Genomic DNA, 19,764 nt, shown 5'->3' on the forward strand with positions numbered 1-19,764 from the left:
CTGTCCCACTCCTGCCGGCACCCGTCCCCATCACCTGGCAGAAGCGCTCCCTTATTCGCACTGCTTCACGCACCTCCGACAGGTCGGCAGAAAATCCTGTCAACCGCACGGCTGACAAAAGCGTCCTGATGTCAGGTATAAAGAACACCACCTACAGCTTAATGTCTGAAAAAAAAAAAAAAAAAAAAAAACAACTCTGAGTTCGGGCAAACAATGAACGTTTTTGTCTTCTTAATGCCCAGTATGCAATCGAGTGGAAATGCTACTTCCATCCTTAATCTACAAATGAAATTAAAGTTGTTGAAAGACACATGATAAACCGGGATCCTTTGTTTCTTACAGAAGAAGGGGAAAAAATTGAAACCACTAAATATTTTAGCAGATTTACTAAATTTCCAATTAAATCTGGAATTATGGCAGAGCCTGTATCTCCCTCTCACTCCGCCACACGCATTTTCTATTTGAATAAAGTAGGTTAGATGCGGCGCTCCCTCCACCCGCCCGCCCGAGCAGGAATATTAATGAAGCAGATCCGTTGCCGGCACGCTGGGGATGCTCGGGCATCCCTGGGCCCGAGCGGGTGGGAAGGGGCTGGTTTATAGGGGAACAGCCCCGGCTATCCGGAGGGAGCGGGATATGCTAGGCAAGAGCACCCTCTGCCCGCTGGCAGGAGGGTCTGGCTCTATTCGCATGCCCCCATCGCTCCCCCTCCTTCCCTTCGCCGAGGAAAGGTCACGGGAAGCAGCTTACACAAGCCAGATGAGGTGGAGACCAAATCAGGACCAAGATTATACGGCAGGGACTTAAAAGCAGGGGCAGAACGGCAAGCAGCGCTGGTGCACGCTTCCCGCCTGCTTACAGCCCTCCCTCTCGTCCCACAGAGACACGCCAAATTCGGGATAACTGGCAGTCCCTCGCTCCAAGGTTTCCAGCACGTGTGGCCAAGTTGGCCCCGGCTTGGCCAAAAAGGTTTGGGAGACCCGGGTGGCTCTTCCAACCTGCTCCGGGCCCATTTGAAACCAAAGGGAAGGGGGACGCGGTGGCTGGCCCTCATGGCAGACAAGGCCTCCCTGTCCCCTCAGGTGGCCAGGGGAAGGTGGGGATTCATCCCCTGCCACAGGACAAATGGCAAGGGACACGTGGATGCCGGGGGAACCACTGAGCCCACAGCCAAGACAGCCCATCCTGCACGTTGTCCCTCCTCCAGCACCCACCATCTTCAGAATCGAGGTGAGGGAAGGAGCACGGAGCGGCCTGCCCCAGCCAGGCCCCTCAGCCCCCAGCAGGCAGTGCTCTAAGCACACCCCAGCCAGGCTTTTGTGTTTAAGCCCATCGCTGAACCATTTAGGTTGGCAAAGACCCCTAAGACCATCAAGTCCAACCATCAACAGACCCCTAAGACCATCAAGTCCAACCATCAACCATCCCCTCTATGCTAGTCCCTGTGTCCCCTCTGACACCCTTGGGGTGAACTCAGAGACTCTCAGAAATCACCCTCACCTCATCGCGGATGGTGATTATACTTTCCTCACATGTTAGCCGAGACATTTCCTCTTGAGGTCTCAGTGGCACTGAGACGTGGGCAGCCCCACACAGGGCAGAAGCGGCTTCTTGGGGCCACCATGCCTAAACAGCAGAGAGGGGGAGGCTTTTTGTGCCTCACCTAGCTGCTAAGCCCACGCCAAGGTACTACGAGGTTTGTCATGGCACACTGCAGTTGAGAATAAGGCCAAAGAAATCGGTAATTGTGCTTATTTTCTTTGCTTATAGGCAGCCTGATTGGTCCACTGCAACTTACTCCTGCTGTCTCTGTTTGTATCTTTTCTTCTAGGCAGCTGCCAGCTGATGCTGCACGTTGGTTTTGAGTGGAAAATACTAGCAGGCCTGAGCTCTAAAATGCTGTTTCACTCACGTTTCAATATTTAGCTATACAGATGCTGGAGAAGGCCTGCTATTTCACAACCTTGGACGCCAAGGGAGCTAACAGCATTATTTGCTAGTGGTCAGAAAATGCAAATCGCAGCTGCAGAAGGGTTGGCCACCTCGTGTGGGATTTCCTACGCTGTAGATGCCCCTCTCCATCACTCCCAGCATGGTGCCCGTGGTCCTGGAGAAGCCCATAAGGCAAATAAACTCCTTTTCTTAATCTTCTTACATTTTTTGTATTTCTCTCCTCTATTAATAAAGGACTGGGAAATACATCTGTCTGCCCCAGCAAGGACCTCAAATCATGTTTGAAGTGGTGGGTAAAAGTACATGAGGCATTGTTGAATAGCCACTAGCTGAATCAAAAGTAATCCTAAGGCACCAAAACCACTGCTGTATTCAGGTAGATTTCAGGACATTTCAGCCACAAGAAATGAAGCTGAAATGTCCAAAAAAGAGCAATCCAACAGTTAATTGTTATGAATGCGTATTTTTAGAATTAAGGTCTGATTTATTTTCTAATTTTATTTTTTTATTTTTATTCTTATCAAAACATATGACTTCTCATTTTGGAGAAGGACAAAAATTTTTAAAACAGACCTAGAAGGATGAAGCCTGTGAAACCAAAAGGCTGAAACAATCCTCCAAAGGATGCAAACCGTTCCACTGCTGGCTGAATGGAGCATCACAAGGAAACGTTTCAAGAGCAGAAAAGATGACCAAGTCTAAGTGACCTCAGCTTCCTTCCAAACCCAGCAATTTCCAGAATTCCCCATGGGAATCCCTCTTTGTCATTGCCATGTGAGTGACAGCAGTGCCCACTGCCATCGCCCTGGCCTGGATGCCTGGAGGGAGATGAACACCCCAGGTACTGGGACATTCACCTGGGTTATGGGTGGTGGAAGAAGAGCTGCAGAGAGGGAAGGTCCCCCGTGGAGGATGCAGACAGGCTAAGGGTTTTTCGTCCTTCAGAAAAGGGAAAAGAGACACCTGCCTGCCAGCTTACAGGGAAGCTTGCATGCTGCAAATTCCCAGTATATCAGTTAAAACTCCACCAAAGGAAAGAGCAAGAGTAGTTTTGCCTCCTCCTCGGACCCTGCCCCTCCAATTCTGGGAGTCCCATGTCAGTCACACCAGAAGAGCAGCCCCCACTGCTTCCCTGCTTGCCTCCCCTCTGCCTCATCAGAGCTGTGGCTTTCCAATTCTCACCACTCTCAAGCTCAGCTGAAGGTGTGGGAGGCATTTGTGGGCTGGGGGCAACCTTGCCAACCCAAAGGTTGTTGCACGGTGGGTTGGGGTTGCAAGAGTTCTGCAAGCTTGCTCCTTGCAGACATCTCCAAGTAGATCTCGGAGCTCAGCAGCCCAGGCTGGACAACTCAGGGATCGCCCCCGTTCCTAAAAACTGAGGCAGTGGAGAGCCAGGACAACTTGCTCCTGCAGGTCTTGTAGGCACTACCACGGGTTATTTGATTAAACAGCAGCACTGAGTTTGCAAAGCTGTCAATCCCATACCTTTCATCAGTACTTAATTCACTAAAAAAAAAAAAAAAAAAAAAAAGCCACACCAACCCTTAAAAGCTTTGGAGCTGCATTTCTCATGGCTGCGATAATACTTACAATATGGACTCTAGCTGCTTTTTATGTAACTGCTGCTCTTAATCAGCTCGGTTTTAGCAGCTCTAACCTGCTCTTCCTTGATTTATTTTATTTTATTTCTAAAACAAACATAGATTTACAATCTCTCTGATTTCCCAGATTTTATGCCACTCCACTGAGGCGCTTTAAACATCTCATTTATCTCCCATACATTGGGAAATTACAACCCCCTCCTCTCCAAAACAAACAAGCAAGCAAAAAAACCTCCAGCTAAAATCTACACAGTTGGAAAGTGTTGATTTAAACAATAACCCTGAAAGAAGATAGGGAGAGACTAGAACATGAAAACAGACTTTTTTTTTTTTTTTTCCCCTTGCACAGATTGAGCTGTGAGGTTGTTTGCATCAAATGTTGACTTGTTCCAAGGCAGCATCTATTTATATAGTGTGGAACTGGTAGGAAACAGCGTGAAATGATAATTTCCAGTCGTTGGAGAAAGACTGCACCATTACATTTTTTTTAGCACCCGTTTTCTTCTCTGTCCTGCCCACATCCATATCTGTACTTATATGAAGGGGGCTGGAAATTGTGGTGGTAATTTAAAGTATTGGGCTGTCCAAACGAGGTTTGGATGGGAAGTATGTGCTAACGTTTTTTCTGATCTGTATCATTTATGAAAAAAATCCTTCCCTAATTAGACAGATGATTTAAGCTGTATTTGCTACTGATTGATGTGTTTGCTGAATACAAAGGGCTGTACTTAAGGAGAACTGCAAATCTTGCTCTAGTGAAAGCAATGCTGTGCACCAACTTCCTAGTCCGTTATGCTAATTGCAAAATTCACTGAATACAAATAGTGGATTTTTAAATTTTTCTTGTTTTAGACTGCTTTTATGTCTTTTTCGCATTTCTCTCCTGCCTAACGTAATCATAGATTCTTTAGTCTATATTATGTGAAACTAATGGGAAGCTTTCTCTTCCCAATTAACATTTGGTAATATATAAACAATCAACTCGCATATCTCAATGAATAAAAGGGATAACCTTCCCCTTCTTAGCTTTATATTAATTTTTTTTCATTCTGTAATGACCTTTTATGCACCCATGAAAATTACTGCCTGCAGAACACTGCACTGCACGATGCATCGCCTCCCTATTAGTAGTCAAAGCTTGAATTTTTAATTCAAGATAACCTCCAAACACTGAAACAGTTCACAGTACTTCAACCAGCAAACCCAGCAATTTATCACTTTCCCCTCGAAAACAGAATGCGGGCAAAACACGAAAAGTCTCCTATGTATTGATGGGGCATGGGGGGGATGGTTGTAAATCTAAACCCTCCATTCCAGAGCACATCCCCAGATGTAAATAAGCACACAAGCATGTTGCTACATATTTTTACCGAAGCAATTACAAACAGCCTTATCAGCGGCGGGTGAATTCGGCACCGGGCGCATTTCTTATCCGTTGTGCCCTCTGCTGGATACGGCACACAAGGCAAGCAATATTATTTCCAATTAATTTTTGGCATCATCACTTGGCATCTGCTTTAGGAATGCAAAGCGTGAAATTTGTAGTAGCAGGTTTAATATTTGATCCAGCCAAAAATATTTTTGCTACAAGGACTTACCTTTGGTGGTGTTTTCCTCCCCGCCCCCTCCCCTCCGCGCTCTTTCCTTGCCGCCGAGCCTTGTTTACGGTCCAAACTCGAAAATCTGCCACCGAACGCCATACGTGGCAGGAATAATTTCATGCTGTGCAAAATTTGTTTCATTTCACATCCTGTAAGAATAATTACTTAGCATAATGCCACTTAAGCTGCATTTCTAGCTGCAAACATTAAGGAAATGGTAAAAAGCTAGATCCCGGTTGGGAGAAAAAAAGGGTATTTAGGGGTCACTGGGGTTCCTTAAAACTAGACACTTTTAATGCCAGGGACAACAAGAAAAATTAGAATGATATAAATGCTGTTGCTGAATTTAAAAACACAGTAAGATCTAATATTTTCAATTATATTCCAGGTCACCTATACAACTGGGCACCTCAATAGGACACTACCTTCAGAAATACAGGACAAAATGCCTGGCCACATTGCCCATGTTTCTTGTATTTCCTGCATTTTCTGTAATTAAGTTTATTTGCGGGCTACAGTTGTCCAAATGGTCCTAAATTAAGCAAGTGAAGAAGCTGGACCTTTCTCACCTCATGTTATCCACTCTGATTTTTACATGATACAAAACAGGACTAGGTAGGTTTGGAGAAGAGTTGATGTGACGGATAAGTGGGTACATTGAACAAATTCAGCATAAATTGTGAGAAGAATACCTTAGTACTTCAAGGCAGATACATGGTGCCAAAGGCGACTCTGATCTCCTGCCTGGGCTCCCCAAAAGAGGATTCTTGTAGTCAGAATTACTCATGGTTCCCTCTTACCTGTAAAAACAGACTTTTTTTTTTTTTTTCCTAGCAAAACCAATCTGCAACACTCACTCAAATCCAAGAATAGCACGGCCTAGTTGAATTAACTCAATTAATTTTAAGGACCAAAATTAAGATTTTTTTTTCTTTAAAAGCAAAAACAAACAACAAAAAAGTTCTTTTTTTTTTCAATTCCAAACCACAGCTTGAAATCAATCTCTTAATTTTTCTTTCCCAAATGTTGGCAAGAGACAATCTCATATGGAGAACCTCTCTTGAGAAGTACGTCATCCCCTCATTTTTTAGCTAGCAATTACAACACTCGTGTGCACCAAGTACCCAGGCTGCCCTTCATCTTCCTTGAGGCCCTTGTGTCTCTTCCTCACCCACCAGCAAAATCCACTTGTGCCATAGTTTGAACAACATGGATTTACATACACAAATTCACCGACAACCAGTAAGTTTGCATCAAGTTGATTCATCCCAAGAGAAGACAAATTCTCAGATTCATTAGGAACAGGATGAGAAGGCTCACTGGATGGAGTGCACTACCTCCAACCAGCCTGCTGCCAGCACAAATTCCCCCAACTCCACTCATCTGAAGCAAGTTATTCCAATTTATCCTCATTCCTTGTTTTCTCTCCGTTTCAAACAGGCCATTATTTTAATGTCAGGTCTGAATATAACAGGAGTGCCAAGAGGCAGCAAGGGAGAAACAATAAACTTTAGGAAAGAAATGGAAAAAATTTGGGCACACAAGTCCTTCCTCTGCTCTGAAACAGGCAGCAGATACTCCCTGAGGAGGTTCAGCAGTTCTTCAGATGTGCTTTTTACACTCTACACTATTTAAAAGGCTTTGCTGCTAAATCAAAGGCCAAGACAAAGAAGAGCAATAAACTAAAGGCCACAAAACCATCCCAAAAGAGGTCATGCTCCTCTTCCCCTTCTATGCATTTTTTCCACAAAATTCATAAAGTTGCTGCTGTACCTGACCTGCAGCAATGTGTTGAAGTGCTCTTGGAGAAGGGACAACATGTGGAGGACATGGTGCCACCAGAGCTCTCCGTCCTCCCCGCACGGCCTGTGGTGGCCATGAACATGGCTGCTCCATGTGGCAACCTGGCAGGGGCAACGCCGCGAGCGCTCGCTCCAGCTTTGCCGGGCAGATCCAAACCAAACAGCCTTTCCCAGGGTGCTGACAATGACATCTTCATTTGGTGCCGTGAGCGGAGCAGGAGCTTTAGCCGCTGTTTGCTCACGTAGCGCTGTGCCAGGTTCTCGGCCCTGCAGGCCCCTGGGGTGGGATGAGGCTGGACCGCACTGGGGGCTTCGCCAGGGTGCAGGCATCGGCACCCCCTGGAGATGCCACCTGTAATATTGGTGCCTTGTTTCACGTGTCCCCCCAGTGTGGAGGCTGGGGAACACAGCAATAGGGATTTGTGCTCTAAAACTCCGGCCTGATATCCTCCAGGCTGAGGCGGTCACAACACTGAGGTGTCACTGTCAATGGATAAAATGCGTTCATGACCTCGCCAGTTTTACTCTTTAATTTAAATGTGCAATGGAGGAGATGGGGAGAAAGGGCAACATGTTTAAATTAACACATCATTTACCAAAATCAGCATTAAAAAAACATGTTATCATACAAGAACCCGCAAGTGCCTCCATGCTGAAGTATTTCCTGGCTATGAATCATTTCTCACCAAACCCAGGCATGAATCAAGGGCAGCCAGCATTGGCCCTGGGCATATAGTAACCCTAACAGCGCTCCGCTTGACACCTGAGTGGTTGCAAGGCATCATGAATGCCTGTGCCACCTTACAGATCATCTCCAGACTGCTTTTGGGAAGCCTGGACCGCAAGTAGGTTTTGGTAATGCATGCATACACACGTAGGACAGACAGATTTCAGCCACATTTCAGGACAGATCGCCCTGTTCGGCATCTGGTTCCTCAACTCTCTTTTAAACAGCGAACGTAAGTTACCAACATCTTGACGAAGGCCAAGCCCAACAATTTAGCAGTTGCCTTTCTTTATTTCTTTTTAAAGACCACGCTGAATCCCGATGGGATTTGGGGGTTTTGTTTTAATGGCAAGGCAAGAATTCGCTGATCCTCCCCGTGGCGAAGTTACTTTCAAGTCAGGGAAAGTTCTTGGCCCACGATGAAAAGTCTTTGCCAATTAGCGCTCAACAACCTCAATTCATTCCTCCTGGTTCAAGATGAGTAGGAACCTAATAAGGCTGCGATAAAAGGGCAAAAGGCACCGAGTACCCAAAGGGGATTAATGGGCTCTTCCATTTATTTGTCTTCCCAACAGCTGAACTGTTACAAGTATTGACGGTCTTCAAACGGCCCCGCGCCCAACGCGGCCAATGGCCACCTCCAGCCCCCCAGCCCCACGGGGCGAGGGCTTCCCCCTGGGCGATGCCAAAACCAACAAAGCCCCGGGGATCAGGTAATGAAACTTCAGCTTTTCCCCCTTTGAGATTTATTTACTGGCAGCTGACAAGGGGCAAATTCAGCTCGGATTGTGTAGTCAAGGCCCTGTCAAGCCTTCAGAGGCACCCTTATGTCGAATCACCTTCCTGACTGGCATGTCGCTGAAAAGCCCTCGGCGCTGGTCCTTAACAGCTCCCGACAGCACAAAGGACACTCCAGACAGATGCCTACATGGCATCCTGCAGCATTTTAAAAGAGAATTAGTGGTTTTAATTATGGTCGTCGTATGAAAGGAAACCATGCAAGCTCCGCAGGAGACCTTTGATCAAACCCTTTTGCTAGCACAATGCCGCGGAACTGTGACTATTCCTAGCAAGGGGCCTTTTCTCGCTGAATGACTCACCAGTGATCTTTGAATGCAGACAAGTTCCTCGCCCTCCCTCTTCATTAGCGAGCATTTCTATACAGGCCCTATATAGTGCGCCGAGTCTAGGAGCTATACAATGGGGGGGAAAAAAGAATCCCTACAGATTCTGGCCTCTACTTAGGAAGTGCTGAAGGACTCTGAGTGACTTTATTCATTAAAACAGGTTGCTATTAATTAACTGTCATAATAAAATAAAGAACTATTATTTGCATTTCTTAGTGCACTCCCTTTAGTAATATGTATAAAAGATGCTTGTAACAAAAATGAATTTATAAGGGAGGAAAAAACCTCTGAAGTCTCCCTCCTCCCCCCCCTTTATTTTTTTTTTTTTAAGGTCTAGGCAGCAGGAGTCTGACTAATTATTAGGACCAGTTCTGCGAGAGAACAAATAGAGGTAAAACACAAATATGAAAGTAATTAGGAAAATGCAAAATCCTGTTTACTTGGCAACCAATTCATGCAACTGAGACTAACGAAGAGCAAATCAGCTTTGCTTGTTTGATAAACTTAGGGGTGCCACCTAAGAGGAGCTGATAAAAATTAAACTTCTGCCAGCATCCCTCAGCACTGCCTTGTAGCGAATAGGCTTAAAAACATGCATGCAATTGGTTCCTCTAAAAGCACAGGCAAATCTAACCTGAACAGATTCAGAGGAGGGATTTTCTAACTTCTGTCTCTGTTAAACATTTTCACCTTTGCAATCGACCATCGGTGATACCTCTGAGCCGAACATCCAGCACAGACACACGTGCTGCACATGCACACAACTCATACAGACACAGTGCTTGCGAATGGCACAGTTGCAAGCATTTCTGGTCTCGTTCCCTAAAAAACTATCCCATTCCTACTGCTCTTCATACCTGGGAAGGCGTTTGCCGGTGGGAAAGTTCTGCTTGCAGTTTGCGTCGCTGCTTATTACAATGTGCCGTGATACGTTACTTGAAGCAGACTGCAGGCTTAGATACCTTTGTAGAGCCCCTCTTTTCTCCCAAGCAGATAGTGGAATCCACAAAAGCTTCCAATTATTTCAAGACTATGCAGCTGAGGAGGGGCATCTAATCAAGATAAAGAAAACCCTTGGCTCAATATATTTGCTTGAAAGGATTTTCAATAATGCAGGTAACAAAAGCATTCAAAAATTGGATTCCTAATGCTTTTCTGCTAGACTGAAGGGCTGATTTTGAGAAGCGAGAAGAAAGCCAGCCCTGAGAAAGCTGCATGGAGGAATGTATGATATTCTCTCCCTCTGTACAAACACTTCTGCAGGAATTGACAAAAAGGAAGAGATTTAAGTGAGGCACGGTCGACCTGAAATGTAGTCAATTGCAACACAAAGAGTTAAAATGACAGCCCTGCACCTCTCTTCTTCACTCTCCCCTCTGCTTTGTGGCTTTGCAACCCAAAAGCCAGAGGTTTTTTTTTTTTTTATTGCTCATTTCTAATCCACTGTTTGGTCAGGAATTGTTTATAGGAGAACAGGGGAGAATTGCTATGGAAATCATACTGTGAAAATAAATCAGAATGAAAGGGAGAAAAATGAAGAAAAATACAAGAATCCTAGACAGCGGCTTGTTTTTTATACATACAGCACTCAATGAAAAGTGCTCAAGTTTTCCCACAATGAGGTAGAGGGCCAACAAAAAAAGTCATCTACTCTTAAAGGGATCTATTAGGATTAGCAACCACATGAGCCTAAATCTGCACCTACACGCATGCACGGCAGAGAGCACAAACACAGCGCTCAAAGTACAGACTGAGTCCTGCAACAGAGCATCCCCACGCAGCACCTCTCGCTCCCATGCACATCCCGCTTACTCCTCCACTCAATAACATGATCCTTATGGAAGTCCTTCATTCTCCGAAAAGTTTCCTAACCCAAATGCAGTCCTGGACTGGCAGTAATTTCCCTCCCATAACACCACTGTGCTGAGATTTCAGAGAATGGCAGAACAAAGTATGAAAATTTTGACAAACATGCATTTCCACCAGAGCTCGGTGTCTTTTTTAAGCCTTTCAAAAACTCATCTCCATTTTGAAAGACAAGCTATTTTATGTCATTTTTTGGAAAATATGTAGCTGAGCTCTTGGTACCTGAGTTATTTGGCCTTCTAGGTATATTAAAAAGTAGGAGAAATGTCAACACCGAGGTGTCTCTACCCTAGACTGATGGAGCACAAGAGATGCCACGCTGCTGCCTACAGAGTCACAGTGGCCTGCAAAGAAAAACACAGATCGCCTGCTATGGGAAAACCCATGCAATGAAGTCTATCACAGCACAAAACCCCAGTGTAATGAAAATAACCCTCCCTGCAAAGCCAGGCAGGAAGAGCTGGATTTGTTTCACCCACCATCCCATGCCAGCCGCTGCATGTGCCCCCAGTGGGTCACGTCTGCAGCACCCCATGGTAGAGGCACAGCCAGGGCAGGGAACATATCTGAAACAGCACGCGGTCACACCCCCACAGAGGCCACACACTTGTCCTGATGGAAACCTACCTAACTGCACTGCCCCGTGACCATACAAATGCACAGACACAGCACAGCCTACAGAAAAACGTCTGTACAAGCCTCTTTGCTCAACGACCGAAGAAACATTTAAAACCTAAAAACACTTTCTGCATCTATAAAGGATGCCGTATTCATAAACAAAATTAAAAGCTCTCCATAGTACTAGAGATTCACGGGTTTCCTTTAGAAGGAAACTCTCCTTTGAAAGCCAGCATTTTATTTAGTGATGAGCTTTCTTCCCCATAGAAAACAATACAAACTGTTCATTTGGCAACGGCCATCAAAGAACAAATAACAGTACGTTCCTGCGGTGACAAGCCTGCTTGATGTCCTCTTTACTACTCTTTCTGCTGCCTTTTATAAACATTCTCACGTTGTTGATGCCCAACTCAAATGTTAGCTCCTAACTTCAAAAATCTCAGCGCTTCAGAAGGCATGGAGGGGACAGGCGCTATCCAGCTCGCCGCTTCAGATTGGCTTTCATTTTCCTCAGCCCCTGCAGCTCCTTCTTCAGGTGTTTCACAGCCTGCAGGATATCCTCCCGCTGGGGATCGTCTTCTGCTTTCTCAGTGTACAGGAGGAAATGTTTAACAGTTTCAGAGAGCAGCACCTCGGGATCCACATCCACCTGATGGAGACGCAACATCCTCTCGCAGGCTATCGCATAGTTTTTGTGCCAGTTCACCGGATGATTTGGATGAGAGTTGACAATTTCTTTGTATGACTGTTACAGGGAGAAAAAAAAAGACAAATTAATCAAACAAAAGGGACCAACAGCTTTTAACAGTGCTTCAAAACTGTCCATAAAGGAACAGATGCTATTTAAATGTCTACGCCCAGAGTCAGAGGATTTCTGAAGCCTCACTCTGTGTTTGCTGTGTGATGTGTGACAGAATGAATCCAAAATCCAACTGGGAGCTGAATCAGTTCCTTTTGTGGAGCAGCTGTATGTTTAGAAACATTACAGACGATCGAAAGAACCCCCGGGCACATCATGCCCTTCCCCAAGAGAAGGGTTACACTGGGCTGGGGAAAAAGATTTCACTGCTGCATCTGGAAAAACATTTACTCAATATTTCAAGAAGTAAGGACAACTCCAACAGGACTTGAGCAGTCTGTTGAGTGGGGATATTCATAAGCTCAACATCAGGCACACGGCTGACAACACTGCAGAACAGAACAGCAAAAATCACAACATAATAGGCAAATGTTTAAAGGAAACTATTTGTAGGCTGTTTGCTGGGGTATAAAACACTCCTCCTCTCTGCTGACACACACTGATCGCTTTGTGCATCTGCTGGCATCTCTGGCAGTACAATATTTATAGAGATACCTCCACCAGCTTACGTATGTCATTCTTTGCTGTGAAATGCAGCAGAATTAATTTGCAGTGAGAAGACTGTCGGATTTTACACTTGCTGGCTCAGATGCATGACTGTGTAATGACGGAGAGGACAACTGCAAAGAGGGGACTTCAGGACAGGCAATCTCTTGGCATGGGTTTGGAGCCCAGCACAGACAACATAATTATAGCAAAAGGAGGGTGTCGACTGGTTAGCTTTTGGCATCTTCCCTGACCGAGAGGGCAAGCAGGAACGGATAATATCCCTGAACAAATCTCTTTGAATCTGCCACGCTCCTGGTTTGGATGGATGAGAGAGAATGCAGATTACAAGACAACCCACCTATATAGATACACCGTGATATTTCAACGTAGTCAAGAAATTAAAAACAATAAAAAAGGATGAAGACTGCAGGGAGCATTCATAGTAAAATACATGACTTACTGTGTATGCCAACGTATAAAGCTGTGATTTCATTTCTGCAGTCACACTGGCAGTTTCTGCAAGGTCAAATATAAAGAAAGCTGTTTTCATCCTAGGAGAACAAGAAAAACATCCATTATACAGCTGCTTAACATAACCAGCTCACATCTCATGATTACACACATCTTCAATGTGCCCATAAAGCTCTTTAATTGTATGGGACAGCACACAAGCTTTTTTCAAATCAGTGACACCAATACAATTTCTTTCCACGGCGTGTCCGAACTACCTCTGTTCCTTCAAGATACTTTGAGCAGAGCCTTCAGGTGAACAAAATCATTACTTGCCAGAGGCAATACACCCTTCATCTCATTTGGCCCATCTTTTCCTCCTGAAGCTTGGCTCGTTTAGATCCAATAAGGCCATGCATCATCAAGCTGCCCACTTTGGTGTGTGTTTCCACGCCAAGGAGCTGGCATTGCCCACCAGCTGTTGGAGGGGAGCAAAGGAGCATCACCTGGCTTGCCACATCTCCTCGTTGGCGACAGCTTCCCAGGAAGAGGGCTTGAAACTAAATGGGAATTAAAATAAAATCCAGCCATCAGATCCATGTCACTGTGTTTTGCCCGTCACACAATCGTCCCTTCTAACGCAAGCAGCTACAGACCTCCCAGGCAGAAGAAAACCTCTCATGAAGCCTATGGCTCTGTGACAGCAGGGAACTGAGCTGATCCTCAGTCATTCATAAAACTTTATTCCCCTCTCTGCACAGGGGGAGTCTCTGGTGCGTACATTGGTTGTTTCAAGGCATCCCAGCTAGGCACAAAGCGAGAGATGGTTTCTAGCATCCACCACAGCTCAGCCTGTGACATTTAAAGCTTTAGGTGTCCCATATCCTCAATGTTTTTTGGCTCCCAATTAAGTATTAAACAAGAACTGGATCTGAAAACTGTCTAGAAACGTCCTCTCTATTTTAACTCTAGCAAAAATACCACAAGCAGATTTATTTTATGTTTCAAAACTCAAAACATTATGATTATGCTTCATGTTTAGTTTCTCTAACACTGCAGTGGATGCGGTTACACTGCTGGCAGAAGAATAACGAGCAGGAGGGTACAGGGTCCTCTGCCTCTTACCTCCCATAGTCTTCAGTCCAGTTATAGAGATTCCTTGTGAGACGAATCCACTCTCCTGGGTCAAAGACAGCATCAGAAGGAACCAACTTTTCACAAGTACCCCACGGCCAAAGAGAGTAACTCCTTCTCCAGGTTGAGTCCCCTTCATGAAGACCTATGCACACAAACACCTCCTTACTGCCAAAAAAAAAAAAAAAAAAACAAACAAGAGAGGAATTGTGAAGCCATGCCACAGACCTTGGGCAGCCCCGCATGCTCAAGCAAGCCACCCACCCCACATCGGTGCAACAGGCAGAACTTAAGCCACACATTTTCTGTGGCACAGACACCCAACCAAACCATCTCACGTCAGAAGGTGCACGTCTCCAGGGCAGGCTGCAAAACAGTTCCTGCGCTGCAAATGAGGGCCCATCTGGTATTGGACATCTGTGCAGCCAGCACAGGAGATACCACGAGGGGAGATGTCCTCTCTCCTCTCTGCCGGACCTCACACACGTGCCAGAAGCAGGAGGAGAAGCCCATTTCTTCCTGATGGCACTTGCCCGTGCTCTTCTGCCTACCCACACTCACAAGGCTCAACCCAGCTAGTCTAAATGCAGATGCTACTCTTATTCATGTGAGTATCTAATCCTTTCTCCACTCTTACTAAGCTATTTTTATACGATGATTATTCGTGGAATACATTCATTCTATGCTAATCACTTGGCCACAACGCTCACCAAGGAGAAGCTGCAGTCATTTGCTCTCCAACTATCGTCATTTTGAGTACACGGGAACGTTCCTTTTTTGCAATGAATTGTTAGTGAAATCAAAACAAAAATTGTAAATATTCTCTGCCAATCACCTTATTTTTCCTTCCTTTCCATCCAAACCTACCTCAATACAACAAGAATATTTTATCTTACTCAACAAGATATAATATTGTTCAACAATACTGAACGTTTTATCTGGATGGAGTTACTTCTGCAGGGATATTTGCTTTAATTGTAAAAATAATCTCACCACCAGGGAGGAAGTCAGCAGAGAAAATTGGTCTTTAGGATGCAGTACCAGGCTGTTCCATAAACAATTTCAAGAAAAAAAGGTTGAAGATTTTAGGAAAGCTGTTACATACAAAGAAATGCTTACTGTTTATTTACTTTGAGGAAACGATGGAGATTAAAAGTTCGTGTCCCATCGGGTAACACTCCTTCCACAGGATTCCACCGGTTCCCAGGAAAAGAGACACCGGGTAAATGCTTTGCCAGCTTGGGTAAATACCATTCATAAGTCATCATCTATCACCAAAAACATTACCACAATTAGAACAAGAAGCAATTTTCATCCATTTTACACCCAGCAGCTGTAGAAATGGTTTCTGCATGAGCAATGACTCCATTTACACAGCAAGGGTCGCCTCCCATTTCAGCAACGGCTTTCAATATTGGTTTCTGAACGTACCTCCTGGTCCACTAAGGTGACATCTGGCCTCACTCCTTCGCAGTAATGAAGGTACCGAAGGGCGTTCCCGGGTAAATCTCCTCTGAGCAAGACCACTGCACCCATCGGCACAGAGAACAGCAGGTTTCTTGCAAACTTGTCAACAATATAATTGGTGCTCTGATCACAGGTGCTTAAGAGAACAGATGAGAAAGAGCATCTTACAACTAGGCATCTGCATGGCTTTGCCCGTCTTCAGAACAATTTTATGCAATAGGCATCCACAGGTGAAGCCCTTCACGTGGTCAGATCCTGCTGAAAATCATCACCTCCATTTACAGAAAAAAAAAAGATATAAAAATGAAGCATTTAAGACTACAGTGCCTCAGACACCATCACCAGAGGCATGCCTTGACATTTTTGACAAAATACACACTCACTGTATGCATTCACCTTCATTTTGACTTTTTCTTGGGCTAAACCTAAAGACTTATTAGTTAGAGCTGGAATTGCCACTACAAGAACGGCTCTCAGGATTTGAAATCCTTTTAATGCTTTTAATTAAGCATTAAGTAGCCATGTTTTTGTAGCATCAGGTAGAAGTAGATTTACATTAGTTGAGATGAGATCCTTTCTGGTACCCGATCACGTGCATGCACACCAGCATGTACACTCAAGAGCAGGACGCTCTCCTGCCCATGTGTTGTACACTTCACCAGCTGGTCAGCCTCTACCTGAGCACCCCTACTACTATTCTGGTTTGTACCCAGACCACGGTAGAGCCTTCAGCATGGTTATGGAATAAGGAAGCCCTAAAATACAGAAGAGAAAAAAAAAAAAGTAAGAAAAAATCCTGGGCAGAAGGAAACCTGAAGCAAAGCAAGGGAAGGAGAAGGTGACTGCTCAGGACAAATCAATTCTGCAAGCATTAGGCAGTAAGGCACAGATTCATGGGTTTCTTCCATAACAAGCTTAGGTATCTACATCATTTTCTTCCTTCAGCCCTGACTTACAGCCTGAGGTTGGTGCTTGGTGGTTCTGAGAGTGGGCAGACAAAGGAGTGGGGCAGATTTCACACCTCCAGGCCGTGACCACGGCTGCTTCGATGGGCACCTGGATTTGCGCAGGTTCCAGCAGCAGCCGACCGCACAGCACCCCACAGCCCTGGGGACTCCTTACCTGTAATTTGCCCAAATTTGAGAAGCAACAAGAGCCACAGCAGAAAACCACTCCAGCCCCGGCAGCACCCAGCCGCCCTCCAGCATGGCACCGGCGAGGGACACGAGGATGGGCAGCCCCAGCCCCGCCAGCACAGCCACAACGGCATTGCTCTGCATCCAGAACCGCTCCACCTAGGGCACAAACGCAGGGCATGTACCGCCTGCCAGCCAGCACTGCAACGCCTGCATGGGATGCAGGTTACATTTGCAGAGCAGGATGGTCTCTGGGCTGAGAAGCTCACAGTTTAAGAGCAGACAGAGATACGCAGAGTTTTTCTTGTTTTATTTTTTTCCTTCCTTTTAAATACAAATCATCCCTCTAAATTCCCAGAGAGCACATCTCTGTTTCCCCAGCTATAAGGAAACAGAAAATGTAGCTGCATGTTCGCAACCTGTGCAGCTCCAAGACAACCACCTGTTCCTGATTAGCAGGGGATGCAACAGCAGCCGACAAAGCATGAAGGAGGCTTCTTCCAAAATTTAACACCCCAGAGCAATTTTTGGAGTGAAACTTACCACGCCCAGAAACAAAGGCTTTGTAACATCCAAATTTGCTCTCCAGGCAAAGAAGAGAGAATAAACACAGAGCATTCCAGCGAAGAGCCAAATCACGGATGACTTCTGTTGCCTTCTCCTATAAAAAATAATACAGCGCTCTAGTGGCGTGATCAAAAAGTAGGAAAAAAGTTGTGTGCACTTAAAGGTAACCATCTCTCTGCATACCTAAATGAATTTAATTTCAAGGAGCTGCTGGGTCTTTACCTTTGCAATTTATGAAACCTTTCCAAAGCACACAACCATCAGGATTGCAAGCTTTTTAAGCCTGCTGTCTACAAAGTCTCAGAGTAACTACGTGCAGGGCTGTTTTGCTCTTCATCAGTAATTAGAACAGGACAACTGCCGAAATTTCTGCACAGGGAAGCAGAACAGCTCCACACGGCACACGGCAGAGGAAGCAGCCATAGCTCACACCCAGCCCACAAGGCAAAGTGGCTCAGAGCAGAGAGTCCCCTCCAACTTACGGCAGTGCTGTGCTGAAACAGGCCACGAGCGCCAGGGCGAGGACAGGGAGGGAGAGCTCCGACCTCATCTGCGCCAGCTGGGAGCTGTGGAGAAATCAAGTGCACGTCTGCATCACCCCGAAATCGCTGCCAGCACTCGGAGCGTAGCAAGGAGCAGGGCAGAAGGACAGCATAACGCATCCCTGTCCTGCTGGGGTCAAGTCTACCAGGAATGGGAACAAGCTGGGTTTATATGCCAGGATTTTGGATGAAAAAATTGCTGGGGAGGGGATCGAGCATTGTTCCCTCGATAGGAAGACAGACAGACGTGCACCATCCTGGTGCTCGACATGCACAGCCCCAGCTTTGGAAGGAGAGGAGGACAGGCAGGAGAGGAGCCACCTGGGCTGAGAGCACAGGTAACAGGTTTGTCCCCACTGCAAGGTGCACTTGGGATTTTACTCACACCAGCATCTCTCTCACACTGGATCCAGTCTCCGACTTGGCCTGGATTAAAAAGAAAGAAAACCCATGAGAAGCCCACACCCTGACTAATGTGTCACTGGGGCAAGGAAAAGTCTTTTTGTTTTCAGCTTGCAGAGCCCCCAGCATACAGGGCTCCTCCAAAACCCCTGCAGGTCATGCCCCAGAGTGGGCACAGTGAACAGGAATTGCTTAAACAAAGAGAAAAGCACATGGGCCTCAATTCCTGCTTGCTTACCAGCCTTGCTCATGGCCCCTCTGCATTCACAGATCTGTACAGATATATGAGATTTTTTTTTTCTCGATAAAAACAGAATAGTTAATTGATTTTTTTTTTTTTAACTGAAGTGTCAGAAGATGGAGAGCCAGCCCCCAGGCCGTGGTACACCACCAACCACCTCCTGGTTCCCATGTCCTGGCTTTCTGTCTCCTACAAAGCCCCACCTTGCTGGATGCTGATGGCAGCCACGAAGGTTTCCTTGCAAGAGATGACATTTCTGATCCTCAGCTTAGAGGGGCAGGTTTCTGTGGTTTGGCCCCAAAAGCCCCAGCAGGGTGCAAGCCCACTACCCCAAGCAATCACATCTGCTACCGTGATCTCTGCAGGGAAATGCTTTCTCCCCAGCACAGCCACCCTGGTTTTTTGACCCTGCTTGCCCCTAAAACAAAGTAAAGCCCCTCCCTAGGACGCAAGGGCTGTCTGTCCATCCAGGCAGGGCTCTGGCATTAGCCCAGCTGGCATCAGGACCAAACGCTTGGATTTTGCTGCATTTACTGCTCCAGCTTCAGACCAGTTCATCGTAAATGTGATTTACGATGCAGGATTACACATGGTCCAGCCCTAAGCCGCCTGAACATCAACTTGAATTCATCACATCTGATGGAGACAGGAGTTAAGGGATTTGCATGCCTTGGTATTGCTCTGCCCAGCAGAACCTAATTCTCGGGAGACAGCTGGGAACAGGACAACAGGGGAAGTCTCCGAAGCCCTTCACAGGGTGGATGTTACCTCTGGAGGAGTTTTGGAAAGATTTAAGTGCCAGCAGCAGGAATAATCAAATCTTTTGCCTCACATGCTACAGCCACACTGTAGGTCTCAGGGGTGGCTGTATGACCGTTCCCTGGAATGGCAATGGGGTGCTCGTGGCGTGTCACCAGCTGGATGCAGCTGCTGAAGGCACAGGACATCATTTCTGAGGATGCTGAGGACCCCAAGGAGTGACAGGATATGTAAACCATACCTCTTTCTCTTCTCCCAGCCCTCTGCACTGAAATCTCTGAAGCAGGATGGAAAGAAGGGGTGCTGGGCATTGCTTTCCTTGGGTGGCCGGAGCCAAACATCTAAGTTAGGGCTGGAGGAGACAGATGCAAACCCTACACCCTGCAGAATCACATCACACCTCCCTCCCTTTGCAAAAGCACA

General features: G+C 46.0%; 1 protein-coding gene across 7 annotated transcripts in view; it reads right to left on the bottom strand.

The window, feature by feature from the left end:
* Positions 1 to 11,475: 11,475 nt before the first annotated feature.
* Positions 11,476 to 19,764, bottom strand: part of TMEM260 (transmembrane protein 260) — a 30,836-nt gene continuing 22,547 nt past the window's right edge. For all 7 annotated transcript variants that reach the window (XM_080593590.1, XM_080593592.1, XM_080593596.1 and 4 more), the window contains 10 exons: positions 18,325 to 18,365; positions 17,880 to 17,963; positions 17,374 to 17,491; positions 16,817 to 16,989; positions 15,659 to 15,830; positions 15,347 to 15,495; positions 14,219 to 14,395; positions 13,600 to 13,653; positions 13,104 to 13,194; positions 11,476 to 12,040 (listed from right to left, as the gene is read on the bottom strand). In XM_080593590.1, coding sequence (XP_080449716.1) covers positions 11,768 to 12,040; positions 13,104 to 13,194; positions 13,600 to 13,653; positions 14,219 to 14,395; positions 15,347 to 15,495; positions 15,659 to 15,830; positions 16,817 to 16,989; positions 17,374 to 17,491; positions 17,880 to 17,963; positions 18,325 to 18,365 — 1,332 coding nt within the window. In that variant the 3' untranslated portion in view covers positions 11,476 to 11,767. The remainder of the gene's footprint in view (positions 12,041 to 13,103; positions 13,195 to 13,599; positions 13,654 to 14,218; positions 14,396 to 15,346; positions 15,496 to 15,658; positions 15,831 to 16,816; positions 16,990 to 17,373; positions 17,492 to 17,879; positions 17,964 to 18,324; positions 18,366 to 19,764) is intronic.

Source organism: Anser brachyrhynchus (genome assembly GCF_964034855.1).
Source record: "Anser brachyrhynchus genome assembly, chromosome: 5".
Taxonomy (NCBI): Eukaryota; Metazoa; Chordata; class Aves; order Anseriformes; family Anatidae; genus Anser; species Anser brachyrhynchus.